The following is a 21,326-nucleotide window of genomic DNA, read 5'->3' on the forward strand; positions in this document are numbered from 1 at the left end:
CTATGCCTAAACTTAATATTATATTTCCTAAAAACATAGTCAATCTTATACTTATTTTATCCTATTCTTATTGCTACACCTTATCTATGCTAACCTGCACTAGGGATATAAATCAAAGAAAAGAACATTTCAATGAAAACAGATAATCAATGAAAACATACTTGCACAAATGCAAGTGCAAAACATACAATTACAGAAATTCAAAATGCAACAAAATACAGTTACAAAAATACTCACTAGGCTCCCCCTGCCCTCCCACACAACTCTCTCAGTCATATTAACCCCTCCCCCCCCAGGTCATTCCATGAACAAAACACTACAGTTCTCAGTTCCAGCCATTTTCTTGGGCTGTCTCCCTTATCTAAAACATTTTTCTTCCTCATTTCTGGCTCCTGGAAAATATCCCTCCTTCTACAGAAAACATTCTCTAAGGGAGCAGTTGGGTAGCTCAGTGGATTGAGAACCAGGCCTAGAGATGGAAGGTCCTAGGTTCAAATCTGGCTTCAGACACTTCCCAGCTGTGTGACCCTGGGCAAGTCACTTGACCCCCATTGCCTAGCCCTTACCACTCTTCTGCCTTGGAGTCAAGACTCCAAGATGGAAGGTAAGGGTTTAAAAAAAAAACAAAAACATTCTCTAATCTCCCTTAATTCTAGTGCCTTAATTCTAATCTCTGTTGATTATTCCTTTTTATATTCTATAGAGCTTTTTTGAATTGAGTAATTTGTAGGTTGTCTCACTCATTAGATTGTGAACTCCTTGAAGATAGGGATTGTCTTTTGCCTTTCTTTGTATTCCTATGGCTTAATACAGAGCATGGTCTACAGTAGGTATTTAATAATTGTTTATTGACTGATTACCAGTCATTGTCTTAAGACATGGGGACAATAGAAATCAAACAATTCCTGTCTTCAAGAAACTTAGATTCTATTGGGAATTTACATTCTACTGAAGGATGCATCACTGGACAAAGAGAGAACATGATCCAAAGATCACTACACTTGCTTATTGACTTAGAAAATAATATTATGTATGTTCTACTGTATTTTGATTCAGTCAAATATTTTCCAATTATGTTTTTGTTTGTTTGTTTGTTTTTGTTTGTTTTTAAACCCTTAATTCTGTCTTAGAATCTTCTAAGGAAGGAGAGTGGTAAGGGGTAGGCAATGGATTACACAGCTAGGAAGGGTCTGAGGCTAGATTTGAGCCCAGGATCTCCAGTTTCATAGTCTGGCGTTCAACTCACTGAGCTACCTTGCTGTCCCACCAATTACATTTTGATATGGCTCAGACCATATTGGGTAATGTTGTGGTCACCTTTAGGCCTTGTATTTGACCCCTATGCTTCATAGTATTATAGTATTTGGAGGCTTTAAAAAAAAGGCTTTGAAGAAAATCTAGTTCAACTCTGCAATTTTACCAATGATCAAACTGAGACTCAAAGACATAAAGCAAGCTGCCATAATTACACAGCTATAATATAAGCTAGAGCTAAGTTTCCAGCTACAGTATCCCGATTCTGTATGTCTGATACTTTTCCTACAATGCCACATAAATACATAGCAAGAAAGTTTCAAACCCCAGTTGTCTGCCTCTAAATCTAATGCTCTTACCTTTATATCACTGTTCTTTACTGAGTACCTTAGGCTGCCCTTATATTGATTGTCTGACATTCCCTGAACTCCCTTTTAAAAATGCCACATGCCATTCTTTGGTTTTCTGTAGTCAGGCCCATAATTTTAACGTGTTGGGTTTTTATATTTTTTAAAGAGTTTCATAAGTGTTTTTGATAATACTGGAACCAAGAAGTGTTTTTTAAAAGTGCCCTCTGTGCCTTTTGGATAATAGTAGATAAGCCTAATGAACTGGGGAGGAGGAAGAAAGACCATTGGTTTGATTTTATTTTTAGATTTATTATTTTTATTTTTCAAGTAACGAATTTTAAAAACTCAATCTGTTCCTTCCATTAACCTATACTCCCACTGAGACTATGGATTCCTGACGCTGGCTCTGGTTGAATTTATAGCAAGAACTTCTTTGATGGCTTGGACAGGGCAACCAAATCGATTTGAATAACTATGTGATTTCTAAGTTCTCTTCCAGTCCTAGGAGTTCATAAGCTCTGGGCACATGTGCTAAAAACAAGGGTGCTCAAGGAGCCATTCACAGTTATTGATTGCTCTGACCACACCTTTGGAATGGACCCATAATGTAGTGAAAATTATGCTACTGGCTACAATGATTACAGTGCCAGGTTCACTTGAGCTCAAAGCCCTGTGACTTATTAAAGTTATTTATTTGCATGGCTCCTCTTCCCCATCCCTTTTTGGAAGCAAAAATATCTGCTAAAATTGGAGATATTTTGCAACTAAATTCTCCAGTGAAATCTACTTCTGATGCCATATAGGGTTGTCATTATGACACTAAGTCTTTGAAAGCTCAGCCAACAGAATTCTGACAGATTATATCAACATAGAAAAGCTTTGTGTCAGAGCCCAGTGAATGACCAGATCTACTCTCCAAGTACCAGTCAACCTAAATGAAAGTCATTAAGTATTAGGTGATTTTTTTTTTAGCCATGGCTGATGATGAAACTATTTACTCAGGCCTGCTTCAACGGATAATTCATTTTGAGGATAGCTTTGTAAAAGAATCAATAATTTCCAGAAGATGTTGGTCTACTTTGGATTTCTATCATTTACTCAATATAGACATAGATTCTATTTGTCAAGCTTGCTGATGAGGATGAATTGTGAATAAATATCCAAGAAGAGAGTCAGGATTTAAAAGACCATTGAGAACAGCTATCATGTTGCCAAATATTTTCTAATCATCCCTATCCCCTTCAAAAAATACTCATAAGATGTGAACTAGAGTTACATTATCTTGCTTGTCTTCCTCCAGAAAAGTTACTAATTTTCTTCTCAAAATTAAAAGTGATAGACTATATTTTGTAAACTGTACCATAGAAAGAATTACTATCAGTACTAAATATACATGCTAAATTCACAAAGGAAAATATAAGTGAGCTAAATGGAAAAATAAACAGTGTAACAATAGTTATAGGAACCTCAATTTGCATCTCTAAAACCTAGGGAATTTTAAACAAAAAATAACCTAAATAGAATTCCAGAGAGTTAGATATGATAAGCCTTTGGAGAATATTGAATGGGAATAGAAAGGAGTATACCTATATCTCAGCTACCCATGCATGATGCCATCATAAAAACTGGCCATGTATTAGGGCATAAAAACATCATAAACAAATATAGAAAAGCAGAAACACTAAATGCATTTTTTTACTGACCAATCATAATCCAATGAAAATAATTTTCAATAAAGGACCTTTGAAACAATGGTTTAAAATCAATTGAAAATCAAGTAAATTAAACCTAAACAAGGGATAGGTGAAAAAACAAATTATAGGAACAAAAATAATTTCATTTAAATAATACAACAATGAGAAAACATATCAACATTTAGGGGATGAAATAGAAGCCATACTTGGGGAAACATTTTTATCTCTAAATATTTCTATCAATGAAAAACAGAAAGAACAGAATGATAAATGAGATATGAAACTCAAAGAATGAGAAAATCCTAATTAAGTAGCAAAATGGAAAAGGAGAGAAATATTAATGAAATGGAAATAAAAAATGAATTAGTAAATAAAACTAGGACCTGTTTTGAAAAACAAACAAATCAAAGAATAGGTAAGCCACCAGCTAACTTAATTTAAAAAGAAAAAATACCATTATCAAAAATGAAAAAGGTGAATCTGTAACCAATGAAGAAGAAACAAAGCAATTATTAGGTGCTGTTTTTTTCCAACTAAATTCCAATAAAACTGACACTCTAAGTAAATTGGATAAATGTTTACAAAAATACAAAATTCTTAGATTAACAAAATAGGAACTACAATACTTAAATAATACTCTCTTAGAAAAAGAAATTGAGCAAGCCATAACTTAATTCCCAAAGAAAAACTTCCCAGGACCAGATGGATTTACAAATTAATTCTATTAAGCATTTAAGAACAATGAATTCTAGTAATAGAAAAATTGTTTGGGGAAAAAATACATAAAAGAATCCTACCAAATTCTTTCTATGATACAAATATGGCTCTGATGCCTTAACTATGGAAAGTCAAAACAGAAAGAAAACTATAAACCCAACTCTTAATGAACATTAAAGCAAAAAAAGAATTTAATAAAATATTTAAAATTAGTCAATATATCCAAAGATTATACACAATGACCAGGCTAGATTTATATCAGTAATGGTGGGCCAGTTCAATATTTGGAAAACTATAAATTAAACACTTCATTAAAATAAAAAAACAACAAAATTATATGATTATATTATTTGATTTATTATAAGTCTTTGTTAGCTATAACAGCTACTCTAGTTAAAAATGCTAGAAAGTCCAAGAATAAATGAAGACTACCTTAAAATTGATAAGTAGTGTCTATATAAAACCAAAACCTTTTGTAATCAGTAATGACAAGAAGCTAGAAGATTCTCCAATAAGATCAGGAAGAAAACAAGAATGTCCATTATCATCATTAGTATTCAATACTTTGTCACAAATGCTAAATATAGGAATAAGAAAGAAAAGAAATATAGGAATAAGAAAGAAAAATAAAATGAACAAGCATAGGCAAAGAGGAAAAACAATGATCACTTTTTATAATTGAAAAGATGGTTTACTTCAAGAACTCTAAAGTCAATTAACAAAACATTTTTTAAATAAGCATCAACAAAAAAACTAAAATAATTAACATCATCAACAAAGGTGCAGGATATAAGAAAAAACACAAATCATTTATATTTCTGTATATTAACAAAATATAGTAGGAAGAGTTAGAAATACAAATTCAGTTTAAATAGATATAGAAAATGTAAATTATTTTAGAATCTGTCAGCTAAGACACACATAAGAACTATAGGAAAACAAATATTGCAAATATTTTGTCCAAAAATAATCTATAAATTGAAGACATATGAATTTCTTGTGGGTTGACTGAGGCAATGTATCAAAAATTATATTATTTAAACTAATTTACCAAACTACCAAAATATAACTTTATAAGTCTAGAAAAAATAGCAACAAAATTCATCGGAGGAACAAAGGATCAAAAATATAAGGGGAATTAATGAAAAAAGGCAAGAAGGAAGGAAACTTATTAGCCAAATATACTACAAAGATATAATCATCCAAACTGTCACTTGGTAATAAGTAAGAGTGAAACGAATAAGGTACACAACTTATAGAAGTAAAGAAACAGAGTAGCCTCCTGTTTGGCAAACTTCCTTCTATTAAGGCAATAATTCACTATTTAAAAAAAAAACAACTACTGGGAAAATTGGAAAGTAATATAGCAGAAACTAGGTATAGACAGCATCTTATACCATGTATGAAGGTAATCTCCAAATAGCTACAAGATTTAGACATAAAAGATAACATTCATCATAAACAAATTAGAAGAGCAGGAAGAAATGAGCTGCTAGACTTTTCGACAGAAAAGTTCATGAACAGACAAGAATTAGAGGTGTAAAAGAGGTAAAATAGAAAATTTTGATTAAATATAATTTAATAGTTTTTATACAAACAAAACCAGTGGAACTGAAATCTAGAAAAGAAGTAGGAAATTGGGGGGGGGGGGGAACTTTGCAGAAGTTTCTCTGATAAAGGACTCACTCATAAGATATTCAAGAAACTGAGTAAAATTTATAAGAAATGTTTAAAGTGTGTGGATAGAATTTCACCCCCAAGACTCTTACCCAGCATCCCATTTATGTGCTAACACTGCGTGAACATACAGAGGATAAAGTTTTGGTGTGACCCTGCCCCTCTCTTTTTTTTTTATCCTGAACGTGGCTGCTAGCTTCAGCAGCCACGTTCAACTGAGAGCCCGTAGGAGAGTTTACACATGTGGTCATACTTTAGTTAGAATATTAGGCTTTGGACTTCTTTTTTTTATTTCTTCTACTTCAAGTGATTATTAATAAACTTTATAAAAATAATACTTGGAGTTATTGATATTAATTTAAATCTTACAGTTTGGGCAAGCCAGCTATTTAAATCTTTAAAAAATGGATATGAACCAGAAGTTAGTAGAGGAAAGAAATCTGTCATAGGAAGTAATCCAAACGATCACAAACAGCATGAAAAAATCTTTTAAATCACTAATTATTAGAGAAACACAAATTAAAACAATTCTGAGGTAATGCCTCATTCACAGTAGATTGGCAAAGTGGACCAAAAAAAGGAAAATTACAAATGCCAGATGGGTTGTGAGAAACAGGTACATTAATGCAATAGTAAGGGAGCCATGAACTGTTCCAGCATTCTGGAAAGCAATTTGGAACTATGCACAAAATAACCTATTAAAATGAGTATATACTTTGACCCAAGGATATCTCTATTTGGTCTATGCCACAAAGATTAAAGAGGAAAAAGGAACTATTTGAACAGAAATATTTATAACATCTTTTTGAAGTGGCAAAGACTGAGGGTGTTCTTTAATTAGAAAATGGCTGAAGAAGTTGCAATGGAATAATAATATGCTCTAAGAAATTATTAAGAGAATGGTTTCAGAGAAACCTAGGAAGACTTTTATGTACTGATGCAAAGTGAACAATCTAGAAGAACAGTTTATACAAACAACTTTGAATGGACTTTCAATGGTCTGTGGTACCTCACCTACAATATGACCTTCATGAGGCTGGTTTAGATATCAAAGTTAGAGCTACAACAAAACCAAGATATATAGTCAAATCCCATTTTTTACAGACAGGGAAACTGAGGACCAAAGAAAGTAATTTGCTTGGGGTCACACATGGAAGAAATATGAGGATAGAGATTCAAATATAGTCTTTCCACTATACTATCTTGCCTCCATATTTTGACAAACACCAGTGGTGTTACTGAAATGGCAATGAAATGAAATGAAATGAAATGAAATGAAATGAATTCACCAATGAAATGAAAATTCTAAAGGGGATCCTTCAGTGAGTTTATTGGGATCTTTGAAGCTCCGTTTTTAATGTTTTGTTGCTCCTTTCATGCTTTGCAGTATATTCAAGGTTATTTCTTTGTTTCAGGGTTCTACGGGCAGCTGCAGACATTTTGTCCCCCGCATTACAGTGATCCTCAAAGAAACATGGCCCATGGCAACTCCTGCAATATGGTGCCTTCCTTTGAAGATTGCCTCGTCCCAGCATCCATGGGTCAGGCAGGATTCGATGTTTTCCATCGAGCTTTCTCCGCTCATTCAGGCATCACAGGTCTGTTTGACATTAGTAGCTTAGAACCCGGGGCATACTCTCAGAAGGGGGAAATTTCCCTTTATTTGTGCCATTTATTTTCCCATTATTTGTATTTTAATGGGGACTCCTCACTCGCTCCAGTCCACCCTAAATGGTCCTGCCTGCTAATGTTGCTGTTGAGTGGTGTTGTTGGCTGGTCAGCCTCTGTTATGAAGTCACCCTTCATCATTACTGGTTTCCTCTTGTCTCTTCTAGTGTATGATCTACCATCAGGTCCCACCGGCATCTTTGGCGAGTCTCTCCGAAATGGACCTGAAGATGCCACCTTCCTACAGATCAGCGCCGTGGATCGCTGCCCCAGCCAGCTCTCTTCGGTCTATACTGAAGGCTAAAAGCCACCCAGGCATCTAATGCTCATCCCCAAAACCTCTGCTTCGAATCCCCTTCCTTCCATCCCAGTCAGGACCCTCAGTGCCCGGGTGAGCGCAGCCCAGGGGCACAGAAGGATCCTTGCAAAAGAGGGCTGGGAGATGCAGGTCCTCACCAAGCCTCCAGAACGTCAGCAGGCGTGCCTCTTTCTCCTTTGGTCTGCTGAGTCTTGGGACAGCCCAACTATCTTTTCAAAGACTGAATGAGAAAGTGGCTGTTGTTGGGAGACTGTTCCCATGGAACCACTGAAATCATGAAAGAAAAAATTCAGGCTTGGTTTGGGGACAATCCTCTTTTCACACAAGAACATAGAGGCACAGTACAAGCCTCTTAAGGCACAGAGCTATGCCAGGCACACAGCTCTGTGGTGCTTCTGCAGCTAAGCAAAGCCAAACACAAAAGGGAAAAAAATAGAGCTTCTGACAGATGCCTTTGGAGGCACCACCTCCCAGAAGCCCTCCAGGGATGCTACCTGGCTCCAGGATCTCCAGCAAGTTTGGTTCAGCTCTCCCATTTTATACCCACAGGCTTACCAGTAGTTTGCTTTTTTACTATTTTTCTAATTACATTATTTTATGCAGTGAATAAAAATAATCTGCCAAGTACAGTGACTTGAAAGACAATTTACTTTCATCCCAGCTAATTCTTCCACTTATAAGAATTAGGGCACCTTTTTGTCACTTAAAAAAAAGAAAAAACAAACAAGCAGGAAAAAAAAAACCAACAACAACTTTTCTGTGGCCTCTTTCTGGCAAAGCCAAATAAATAAATAAAGCACTCCTACTTGTATTTCCTCATCCTTTAAAATCCTGCCCACACAGACCCAGCAGTGCTTGGAAGTCCTTTGATCTTTCAGTTTTATAGTTAGCAGAGGATGAGTGGCTGAATTATGTTAGATGTGCTCCTCCAGCACTGAATGCAAAGTCTTAAAGCTGATTTAGTTCAGTAAGCTTTGGGCCTCCCACTCCAAGGAACTTGTGCCAAGAGAAGGGCTACAAATTGATAAATTAAATCCTATTTCAGTGCTCTGGCCAGGTGAGACATTGGCAGACCTTTGGCTCCATTGAGGCAGTCTGGGGGATGTGAGAGGAAAGAGGGAGGTTCCAGATGTGGTAGAGGAGGAAGTTAATGGGGGTTGAGGTGAACAGTTACTCTGTTCTCCTCCCTCCTCTTTTAGCCTTGCACTGTTCTCTTTGTTCTTGGTTCTTCCTTTTCCCCTCCTCTCCATCTCTTCCCCACTTATGTGTATCCTCCTCCAACCCCAGTGCTGGTCCAGACCCAATCCACCCTAACACCTAGCTCCAAACTCTGGAGAGATCTGCTAGGAAACCAGTTAAAAGTGGCAATGAAGGAGATTTGAGACCTGGAATACAGATTGAGGGACGAAAGAGAGATGGGAAACCACCATTTCTGAAATGCTAGCTTGGCAGCCCAGAATTTAAGTTGTACTCTAGGTTGGTATATAGATCTTGAGACTAGATGGAAAGCCACTATTTTTTATATTTTTTAAAGCTAGCATGTTCTGGGGCATAAGACTACCAGAACGTTGGACAGGCACTAATGGTCATCCTGATGTCATGATATTTAAAGGTTAAAGCTACCTTTCCTTTTTTATTAATAATAGCAGAAGGGAAATAACCTTGTTGGCAAAACCATTAATAATAGGACAATAAAGAAATCTGGTGTTGTGCATAAAATCATGGGTAATTTCAAATATGACTGAATGATTTGTGAGTTTCAGTAGCAAATCCTTCCCTAGAGGATTCTGAACTCCAGGCCCAAATGCAAGTCAAAGGATGAATCAAGAGCAGAATATCTGTGTCAGACTATACTAGAGGTGTCAAACAAATGACCCATGTGCTCGTTTGCTGCAATATAGGTACTTGAACCAGATTAAAACGTAATTGGGAATTATTTAACAAAATATGTAAAATTACAATATAGCATATAAAATGTTTCTCAGGTAATATATGACCTGCAGGAATCTTTATGCATGGCTTAAGGTTTAGTAGCCAGTTTCTATTTGAATTTGATACTGCTGGTCTACACTATGGACCCAGATGGAATTAATTTCTCTGTACACAGATGGGCTCTACCATAAGAAAAATCAGTAAACAAAGTTTCAAATTTATGAGAGCTTGAGAAGCAATTACTTTGTTTTATGTAAAATTACTCCATTTTCATGATATTTAAGAAGCTCCTTTATACATTTAAAATATAATTTAAAACAAAAATAGTTAGAACTGCTTTGCACATTTTCAAGAGCCCATAAATCACCAGGTTGGCAAGTATTAATTCAGCATCTCCTAGGTTCCAGTTTTATGCTAGGTGCCAGGAATACAAAGGCAAAAATAAAATATTACATGCCCTCAAGAAACTTATACTCTTTGTGGGGAGTTAATATATCCATACCCATTTTGTACAATGTATAGTAAAAGTGAGTATGGTAAAAATTGACTCTTTTGAGTCAAAATCATCCTGATATTTGATCCTTTGTCAAACTCAGGTTAAAACAGAAAATTGCTTTAGAATCTTCACAGGTAATCCATTAATTCTAATCTCTGGAGCATTCATGACATTCAAAATACGTAGAATTTATTTGTATAAAGAAAGGAGAAAAGGGGATATATTGGGTGAAACAGTTCATAGACTGGTGATGCTACCAGTTAATCTCAGTGTCATAGCATGTGGCTATAGCGTTAATCCTAATAAGAAGGGGGCAGGAGGTGAAGCAGAAAAATTTGAGGATGAATATCAAGAATCGATTCTAAGTGCTGGCATCCCACGTCCAGTAACATTATGCCTTCCTAGGAAGACATATTTGGTTCTATGACCACTAGTGTCATTTCTAGCCCCTCTTTAGGAACTGACACCCCATCACTGGCACCTGCCAGGAAAGAGGCTAAGTAGGTAGTGATAGCTTAAACCATTGTTCACCTCTCCTAACCCCACAGCATTTATGGCGTGAAAGCTACTTAGAAAAGGGGCCATGGAGGTAAAATCAGGGATTCCAGCTAGGTGACTGAGTAGATAGAGTGCTGGACCTAGAATCAGGAAGACATGAATTCAAATCTGGTTTCAGACATTCATTAGTTGTGTGACACCGGGGCAAGGCATTTAAACTCTGCCTCAGTTTCTTCATGTGCAAAATGGAGGTTAAAATAGCAATATCCTTCTTGTCAGAGAAAGTGAGATTCTTTTGGAAGTACTTTATAATACTGTTACTATTATTGATTTATAGAATCCTAGACCAGTGGTTCTCAACCTTTCTAATGCCGTGACCCCGCAATACAGGTCCTCATGTTGGAGTGACCCCAAACCAAAAAATTATTTTGGTGGCTACTTCAAAACTGTAATTTTGCTACAGTTATGATTCGGAATGTAAATACCTGATATGCATTATGTATTCTCATTGCTACCAATTGAGAGGTTGAGAACCGCTGGTCTAGAACATCTTTTAAAATGATTTTGGAGATCATGTAATCCAGCTTCCTTTGTAGATGAGCATATTGAGACCAAGAGATATTAAGTGACTTGCTTGAAGTCACCCAGGTAATTAGTGGCAAAATCAATACTTGAACCAAAGTCTTTTGAATCCTGGGTCATTCTTTCCATTACACCATAGAAGGCAAGCCCAACGTTGTCCATTCTTCCCCTGTCCCTGCTCTTGACTCACCCTCACAATATATCATCGGATAAATGGGAAGAGTAAGAGAGTGGGTAACACTGTGTAACAATCTCCCATTTCCACTCAAGTCTCTGTGTCATCCCTTCCCAGGGATCCAAATCCTAGCCCTGCTTTAGATGGTATGTCTTGTTTACCTAAGTATCTGCAGGAAGTGTGTATGTGCTTTCATTATTATTCTGGTATTATTGTAAGCTTACTTCAGGAAATTGTTCCCTATCCATTTTTAGCTTATTATGTAACTTTTCTGGAATAGCTTAATGGGGATTTCTTTCCCCTGTATTTTTCTTTTCTATCTCTCTCTCTTTTTAAAAAAGAGGTGCTTGTGAAAACACACACATACACACAGTTCAATGCCAGTTATCTGATGGTATTAAAAGCAACATGCCTTGAAAACATTTTGTTTGCTGCGTTATCTTAATTCTCAAAAAAAGGATTATATCCAAAAGGCTGCTACAGTTTAGATCCAGATCCAATCTGATCTAAATCCTCACCAGCCCTTCATTTATCTCTCTTTGCCTTCTTTTCCAAGTATCACAGAGCTAACTCAATGGTTGCAAAAGGACCTCTCTACTGGAGTACAGTAGTAATCTCGCTTGCGGGGTTAGGGATGGCTAATCATGAGGAAATTTAAAAACTTCGTCATAAGACCAATTTCTCAAGGGTGGGAATGTTGCCCTCATTTGCCTGAGATCATCACTCTATCTTGATTGCCTTGAAGGCTTAGAAATAATGACTTTGTCAACATTCAGTGCATTGTTTGGGATTTTTGTCCTACTCTTGACCACGTAAATTTGTTGCAGCATTTTTTTAAAATGGCACTTTTGGTTGTTGGTATGGAATTTGTGTGGCTATTATTTTGTTTTCTAAGAACAGCTTATAGCAGAGAGACACACACAGGAAAATAATGGTGTGTGCAAAAAAAAAGAGAAAAGAAAAGATTTATTTTGTACAGACAGCAAAGCATCCTGTGTAATGTTGCTTACACAAAGCACTTTGGAGGAAAAGAAGTGGAAATCTGTTTTCCATAACTCATACAGACTCTTGTACATAGTTATATATGCTCACATATAGATATGAACTGCATATATCATACTGTATATCGGGCTGATTCTACTCTAGTGCCACATCTGGTGCCTATTGTCGTAAATCTTTTAAAGAATTAGGTACTTTTTTCTATTAATATGTATAGTTTTGTGATTTGTCACAGTTATGTTTCATATAATCATAAGTTATTTTGTCTTGTTCCATGAAGTCCTTTTTTTATGTCAAAGGTAAAATGAAGGGTTTGTGCACTTGGTACAAAATAAAACTGGAAATGTATAACAACCTCGGCATGGTGGAAATTGTCCTTTGGGGTGTCCTTGCAAGAACAACTGGCCTAGCTATTGTTTTGTTTGGGGTTCTTTTTTGTTTTTGTATTTTGCCATTAGGCTCTCATATTAGAGCTGGCTCATATAATTAGAAGCAGATAAGTGGGGAGAGGGGAGGAGTACCTCCAAGGGCAGTTTTTAAATGCCATGTAGCTTTGGGCCAGGGTCGAAGCCTGGATTCAATTATAGATACGAGAGGAAGAAATGACAGTAAAAGCGTGTGTCTCTCTGAATCTTTTACATGTTGGGACTGCCCATAAATAAAACATGAAGTTTGGTTTCGTCAGACTTAATTAAAACTCATATACATGTTTTATTTGTTATTCTATTAATCTGCTTCCCAAAGTGGTTAAATGTGTGCAGGGCCTTAGGGGCTGGGGGTCTTTCAGAAATGATACTCTATACATCAGGCTTTGGAAAAGTCCAGAAAGCTTGATATTTAAGGTGATGGGATTTCTGTGTGCTGATGACTGAAGTGAAGGTCTCTCTCACTGAGCTGCACTCCGGGACAGTGCTCAGCAAGACAGAAGTGTCAAATTGCTACTGTGCCCTGAATATCTCCATCAGAAGTGGTCTAATTTTTACCAGTCTGCAATGTGCCATCTTGCAGAGCTGCTGGTTAGTTCTGTCCCAAACTATTTTTCAAGTGAGACTGTTCAAAACATTTTAAATGCAGCAGAAATCTTTTCAAAACCAATACAAATAAATGAGGGGAACCCAGCCTAAATATGTATCATTATCAAAGAAATCATTCTTAGAAGACTAACCATGTTCTAATTTCTAGAACGTCATTTGTTTTAGAGTAAAGGAGGGAATAAAATAAATCAAGATGGCTAATACTTTCAAGAAAGGACGGGGCTAATTCTAGAAGACTACAGTTATATTTGGTTTAGAAAGACGGCTTCTAGTTCAGCTTGGTAAATAGTCTCTTTTTTAATATTTTAGTTTCCCAATTACTTGTAATCACAATTTTCAACACACACTAAATAATCTTAATGGCGATTTCAGTATTATTTCAATTCTATAACATCATCAATGTGATTGATCTTTCCACTGATTCAGGTCCAACTCATTCATATCTAAATAGTCCCAAAATTCACCTCCATGCTCCCCAAAAAAATACATCATCTAGTGGCTAATCTTCAGTTAATGAGTCTTTCTCCAAACTTAACTGAGCTGGGCCTCAGTCAATAACAAAAGAGGAGAAAGAAAACTATCTTTGATCTTTTTTAAAAAATAAAGTTTAAATAAGTTTAATAAAATAAGTTTAAATAAGTTTAATAAAAAAATAAAAGTTTAATAAAGTTTTAAAAACTTTATTAAAAGAAAAAAAAAACACTGGAATTCCCTAGCTAAAATTAAGTAAACCCCAGCTACTCTGAATCTTCTCAGATTCAAAGTTCCCTCCTAGGCACAGGATTGGTCCTTATATATAGACCAATCCCACTCCTAGAAGTGAGGGATGTTGCATGGGCGTGCTTCCTCCCTAGCACAGAATTGGTCCAATTCAAAACCAATCCCATACTAGGAAGTAGAGGGCGTGGTCCCTCCCTCAGCACAGTAATGGGGACATTCAAGACCAATCCCATGCCAGGAAGTAGTAGGGAGGGACCCCTGAGGCACGCTGGGGGATGCAGTTCCCTTGGCCACAACACTTTAAAACCCACAATAAGACATACAAAAGCTGCGCAAGACTTCACCTCTTTCCAGCCCAACAGAACTGGTACTTAGTGTTAGTCTTCAGGAAGCCAAGGCTCCTTACTGCAATGAGGTATTAGAATAGAACTTTAATAGAAAATAATTATAATAATGTAATAATAATCAGGGGGTCTATGATTTCAACACTTTGAAGATTCCCTCCCTCAAGATATATTGTAACCTATCACCAAATCATTGCTCCTTTAGGCTAAACATTCTGAGTTCTTAAATTATTCCTCTTGGATTCTGAATCTTCTCCAAAAACATCTCAGTGCCATAATGGATAGAGTACTGGGTCTAGAGTCTGAAAGACACAGGTTCAAATCGTGCCTCTGATACTTTTTAACCTAGGTAGCCTTTGGCATGACACTTAACCTTGTTGAATCAATTTCCAAAATGAGAATAATTAATAGCATCTGCCTCCTCAAGTTGTTGTGAGGATTAATTGATATAATATGTGTAAAGTGATTAGCACAGGCCCTAGCACAAAATTGTTGTTCTTGTTCAACCTTTGTTTTTTCAAAGAGGACCAATGGCATCACAAGGGTGATGTCTTCACTTGTGCATAATTGGATTTAAGTGAGGCACAAACTCATCAGCCACACTCTCTCCCAAAGCCATGGGAGTCTGGTGACAAGACTGAAGATGACTAATGATAGCTCAGGATGGAATGTATAGCTTTGGCTTCTTCAATGTTAAATCAAACGTGGAGCACTCTACCAGGGCCTGTGTCTGCCTAGATGGTTCGCTGGGATTTGGCTAAAACACATAATCCTTGGAGCCATAGGTGAGGGCTGGATGGCAAGTGGACACCAAAGGAGGAGAAAAGGCCTGGATGCTGCATTTCTGCTAATGCAATCGAATATTGTATTAGGTTTTTGGTCACCCTGTCAAACTATTAATTCATAATTCTCCTGTACTCCATTAAAATTCCCAAGACTTTTTCATATGAAATATTATTAAAAACATATTTTCCTATCCTATACTTATATAGTTTATTTTTTAACTTTTGTTTGACCTTCATTTTTATGAATTCTAACTAACTTTATTCTGATGGAAATCAACCCATCATTCTAGGCTACTGACTTCTTTTGCAGACACTTCTGTCATCCAATGAATTTGTTGTCCCTCTCAGTTTTGGGAAATCTGAAAATATGATTACTATTCAAAATATCCAACTTAAAATAATGAAAAATGTTAATATTACAAGGCCTAGGTTTAGATTCTATTGAAAGACCACTTTTTTAAAAGGCTTCCCTTTTAGGTTGACCTTTTCTCTCTTTGGGTTTAGTCATTGAAACAATCATGAATTTATCTATTTAATTGTTATTCAGTCTTTATATAAACAGATATCTTTATATGTTTAATAAGTGTTATATATAATATGTATGTCTAGTTCCACCAGGATTAGGAGTTGATAAAGACCTTAAAGAAATCTATGTAATACTATGTCTTTAACTTGACCTAGTAATACATGCCTATAATCTGTGATAACAGTGAGACTGAAGCTGGTAGATATCTTGAGCTCAAGACTTCTGAGGTATAGTGGGCTATGATAATTGGGTATACACACTGACATCAATATACTGAGTCTCCTTAAAAGATTAACAATTGCCAAAGGATAGAAAAACTAGCCCAGGTCAGAAACAGAGCAGGCCAAAGCCCCCATGGCAATGAGAGGAGGACGAAGTCGAGTGTTACTTTCAACTTGGGTGAAATAAACAGAAGTGTTTGAATTTTTAAAAATAGTTTGCCTAAAAGCAATTTGTAGCATTAAATGATTGACTAAAGATTCCCAAAAAATAGTTTGCCTATAACATTGTCCTGATTTATCAGTATATTAATTTTCTTCAAAGATGGAAGCAAGATTATTTTGGAAAATTTCATGAATAGTCAACCCATGTTGACTTAAAGTGGTCAATGTTTATTCTAAAATTTCACAACCATCTATTTCGTACTTTTCTCTAAAATTTTGCTAGGTATCAACTTTGAATTTTTAAGTTTATATTTTATAGAATTAACTTTTTCATCACTTCCCAGTATATTCTTGCCTTAGAAAAATTCTTTAAAGATTAAAGCACAGTTCATCAAAACTAACCAACAGATGAAAAAAGTATAATATGATGCAATGTTCCAGACCCATTGTCCCCATTTCTGAAAATAAAAAGAGGAATTGGGACATTTTTAAGGTAATTGTTTGGCAACATATGAGTAACAATAGTCCAAGGGGATAAGGTATTCAAACACAAAGGATGCTTTACTGTTAAAGTGATTAACTAAAAGGTCAAGACTGATAATAAAGAAATATAAAGCTAGAATAAGGATAAAAGCCTGAAAGAGTACATTCCTACTCTTCTGATCATCCAGTATGCATAAAGGAAGGTGATTCTGATCCCAGAGAAGATGGCCAGTGTACCTCTGGAATTCTGCATCTGGTACATGGATCACTCTGAGCCTTAGTGTTACAATAACTGATCTCTTTATTAAAATATATATTTAAGTACCCACAGATAAAAGTAATTCCCAATAGGATTAAAAAGCAGTTTGTAAGAAGATAAATGCAGACAAAAGCTATCACAGTTAAAAGCAATGGTCAAGGAAGTTCTCAGGTCAGAAGAATTCTCTCCCAAAATTTTAAAGCTGACTTTAGATCCTCAATGCCCAAAGAATCCACAGTTGCATCCCAGATCAATCCACTGAGACAAAGTTGATCAGCCTAGTTCAGGGATGCTCCAAAATTTCTTTCCCACAACAGTATCAGCTGATGTTGTACAAGGATAAGGGATTAACTGGAGCCTCCCCAGTTCCACCAATATTCTGAACCACAACAATAAGGGTTGTAGTGTCTTCTTGGAGAGAAGATGTTTCCATGAGTTCTAAATGGAAGGTATAAAAGAAGAAACAACTGAAGGAAACTTTGTTTTCTATGGAATGATACTCTCAAGGGGCACACTGAATTGGGGTAAGAGTTATATAGGAAATTTGGAGCAATAAGTCTAAGATGAATAGAGATAAAAGTAGTAAAAGAAGGCCACTAAGGGCAATGATTTTTATTTAAGTGGTATGTGATAGTATCTGGATTCTGAAAGAGGGTCAGGTTTGCTATCAATAGGATCAGTACCTTTTAATGGGGCTCCTGCCTTCAATAGTTCTATGAATAACAGAGGGAAGTATCAATTCTCTTCTATGCATTTTTATGCAAAATAATTCTTTCATAGGGGAGAAGAAAGATTCATCCTGGATATAGCAGTCCTACTCATAAATGAAGCCCTGATGATCCTGATGATCTAAAATCCAATCTCTGATTCAGTACTGGAGCATAGATACAAGGGTCTGAGGTTCCAGGTTCTGGTTCTAGAAATGAGAAATCTGAGATCCTAAACCTGAACTAGACCCAGTCAATGACTATATACATTTATATATGTCTGTGTATATATATATATATATATATGTGTGTGTGTGTGTATATATATATGAACATACATATGTATGAGTGAGAATAACAAAAGAAACTCAGGGAATTTGAAATTGGAATGATATAACAGAAAAGAAATTGAAATCAGGAGAAAGAAACTTTAATCATTATTATTAATTATAATTTACAGAGCTGAAGTACTGACTTAATATGAGAGAACTGTATCAGTTTAATGAAAGAATATAGCAATATAATAATTATAACCCTAAATATTAGTGGTCTATATTGCTTAATAAAAAGAAAAATGGCAGATAAATTAATAAAGGAACAATACCCAACTATGTGTTCCACAAAAGAAGTGCATTAAACATATACAGGAAAATACAGATTAAAATTTAGAGAAGGTGACATGATAGGATCAACAGAGGTGAGACCAGTTACAAGATAGTAAAATAATTGTTTCCTGTAAAGTTCTCCAATTCGATTTTTTAAAATTATGCACTGAATCGATAGTAACTGGGCCTGAATGCATATGATGAGACAAATGATACACAAAGTATAAGAAAAGCATAATGAAATAACTTTAGAGAACTTAAAAATGTAGAGCCTCCAAACAGTATTTCATACCACATAAATACTGCCTCCTTGGCACAGTCAGTACAAGTAAGTTTGTAGGCAATTGCTTCCATATCTAGCTGTAGAAATTCCTAAACTTTCCTTCTACAGTAGTAATTCAGTAAGAAACCCACCTCCAACATTCCACAAAAGGCAGCAAAATTTTTAAAAAGTAGAGAAGAGCATGGGAGATATGGACAATGCCGAGTGAACTAGAAAGTGAAAATTTCAATGCCTGAAGTGCAAGAATCCTATAAACCCATTTGGAGATAGTTAGAGCCAATCATCTCCAATCAGGAATTACTCAAGTACCCAAGCTGGGCTTATAACCCCCAAATTAATTAAGTTGAGTTTGTCATCATAAAGAACTAGATAGAAAACCAAAAATAATGGACTCAGACAATGGGACTAAGATAATGGCCAAGGGAAAGACTGAAAGAACAAAAAACATAAGGGGAAAAATCTGAGTAAAAATCTAACTCACAAGTAATCATACCAATAGACTCATAAAGAAAATGAAACAAAGGGAATAAAAATACAAAGAAAAAGTATTATACTATGAAGAAAAATGAACCAAAATCCCCTGATAAAAAAAAATGGTGTGGATTCCCCAGAGATCATGAATAACAATAAGAAACTTCCAATCAAAGTTTTAAAAGGAGGTAATAAAGATGAAATCAGGTTAGAAAGAAGTGCTATAAATTCAGAATTTAAAAAGACAAGTGTCAGGGTAAAGAAAAATAGAAAACCTGACAGAAACTCTCTCCAAATAAAAAGCAGACCTAAAAGAATGATAGATTTGGAACACAAAAATGCAGAAGTAGAATAAAATACAGAAGAGAAGCAAAAGGCAACAGCTTTAAATGAGCACATTAATTCTCTGTAATTTAAGGTAATTTATCTAAAAGACAGTATGAACAGTGATAATTTGAGAATCACAAGTCTACTATGAGAATAAGATACATCAAAAACCTGAAAGCAATATGACAGAAAATAATACAAGTAAACTCTCCAGTACACACAAAGCACTGATCAAAGGGATACAAAAATCACTATCACAGAAAATCCTCATTCTTATAACACCAAGGAATGCGGTGGTTACATTTCACAATTTCAATAGCAAATATCAATGTAGTCAATCATCATCAGCTAACTCTAGTCATGAAAAATTATAAAAAGACTGAAATAATGTAATTCAAAGAGTAAAGGAATTAAAAACTGCAACCAAAACCAGATAGAAACTAATTATCAATAAAAAGTTGGACAATAAAAATATAATAGATTTATTTAAGGAATTCCTAAAAACAAATTGAAAAGAATATTTGCATTAAAATAATCCACATAAAACATAAAAGCTATTGTATGACTGATAAATAAAACCAAGAGCTTAAAAAAACCCTTACAAAACTGATAAATCATTAGCCAGTCTACTCAAGAGAGAGAAGAAAATTAAATAAGCAAATTCACCAGAAAAGGAATAAAGGAAATTATTAGAAACTGTCATAACTAATTATATGTCATCGAAACTGGATTCAGTGGATAAAGTATCTATGAAATATAAAGATACCTAAATTAACCAAATAAGAAATAGAGAATTAACTCAGAATCTCTTCAAGACAGTGGTATTTATGATGGTTTGCATTTACATGGACTTTGGTCCAAAATGCCAAAGAAACAGAGGTCTATCTGGAATTCTAGGTTAGCTGACTTATCATGTCACTTACCTGTGTGTTCATTGGAGGTGAGATGCTTATAGCACATGGGCAAATAACATTAAGTTACTTGTTGCCACAGTCGAGGAAGGACTATTCCTCTGTGAGACAAGAATGCAGAAACTGTTGACAATAATCTTGAAAAGCACACCGGTCTCTTCCCCACTCCCTAGAGGCTTCTTTTTATAAAAAGCCCAACCAATGCGAAATGGCTTTTATACAGCAGAACCGAATACGACAGAGATAATAGAAGGGACACAAAAAACCAGGTGACACCCCAAATTAGTGAGGCAGCACTTTTCAGAGCAATCTGATTACCTGATGTGTGTGTGTGTGTGTGTGTGTGTGTGTGTGTGTGTGTGTGTGTGTGTGTGTACATCTGCTGAATCTCCTGAAATCGTCTTCAAGAATCCCTTCCTGATTCCTCCACTTGGGCTTCCTCCCCATCACTGAATTTATTTTGCATATATTGGCTTATCTATGAAATATTGAACTCTTCGGAATATAATCTCCTTGAGGGCAGACACTAGCTCCCATTTTTCTTTGTATCCCCAGTGCCTAGAACGGTTCCTAATACAATAAGAACTGTGTGTTCATTACTGAATGATTGACCAATTAGATAGACTACATGTCAAACTGTTGGAGGTCTTAAGACCCAGTACATAGTGATAAGTCAGACTCTGATAAGCCAAGAGCACAGAGGAAGTGATCGCTGCAAACTTAACAGCATGTTCTGAGTCTTCTCAGTTGTGCCCATACCAGAGGATTTGGGAGACTTGCAGCCAGAGATCATAGGACCCTTACACTGTAATGGAAGTTAAATGATGAAGGTGCTAAAATAATCCAAGAAAAAACCTTAAGCAACACCACAGCATCATTCAACACATTGAAGCTTGCCAGACAGCAAATGGTTTGAGCATTTGTTGTAGTCTGATACTTTTAAAATAAAGTAATACATTGTCATTTTTTCATTCCATATGTTTCTTGATTTGGCTTTGCTCTGTGCACAATACTGCGTACAATTTGACCCATCATAATAAATAGCTACATAACATGATTCATTGTCCTGCACATAACATACTGTATGGCTCTGAACAGCAGAGTCCCTGCATATGAAAAAGCTCCTG

The 21,326-nt window shown here is 35.6% G+C and overlaps 1 protein-coding gene across 1 annotated transcript in view; it reads left to right on the forward strand.

The window, feature by feature from the left end:
- GLIS3 (GLIS family zinc finger 3) overlaps positions 1-12,715 on the forward strand; it is a 601,540-nt gene extending 588,825 nt beyond the window's left edge. Inside the window, exons 10-11 of the mRNA XM_056805458.1 lie at positions 7,108-7,290; positions 7,528-12,715. Of these exons, the coding sequence (XP_056661436.1) occupies positions 7,108-7,290; positions 7,528-7,664 (320 nt within the window). The 3' untranslated portion in view covers positions 7,665-12,715. The remainder of the gene's footprint in view (positions 1-7,107; positions 7,291-7,527) is intronic.
- The last annotated feature ends 8,611 nt before the right edge of the window (positions 12,716-21,326 follow it).

Source organism: Monodelphis domestica, chromosome 7, assembly GCF_027887165.1.
Source record: "Monodelphis domestica isolate mMonDom1 chromosome 7, mMonDom1.pri, whole genome shotgun sequence".
Taxonomy (NCBI): domain Eukaryota; kingdom Metazoa; phylum Chordata; class Mammalia; order Didelphimorphia; family Didelphidae; genus Monodelphis; species Monodelphis domestica.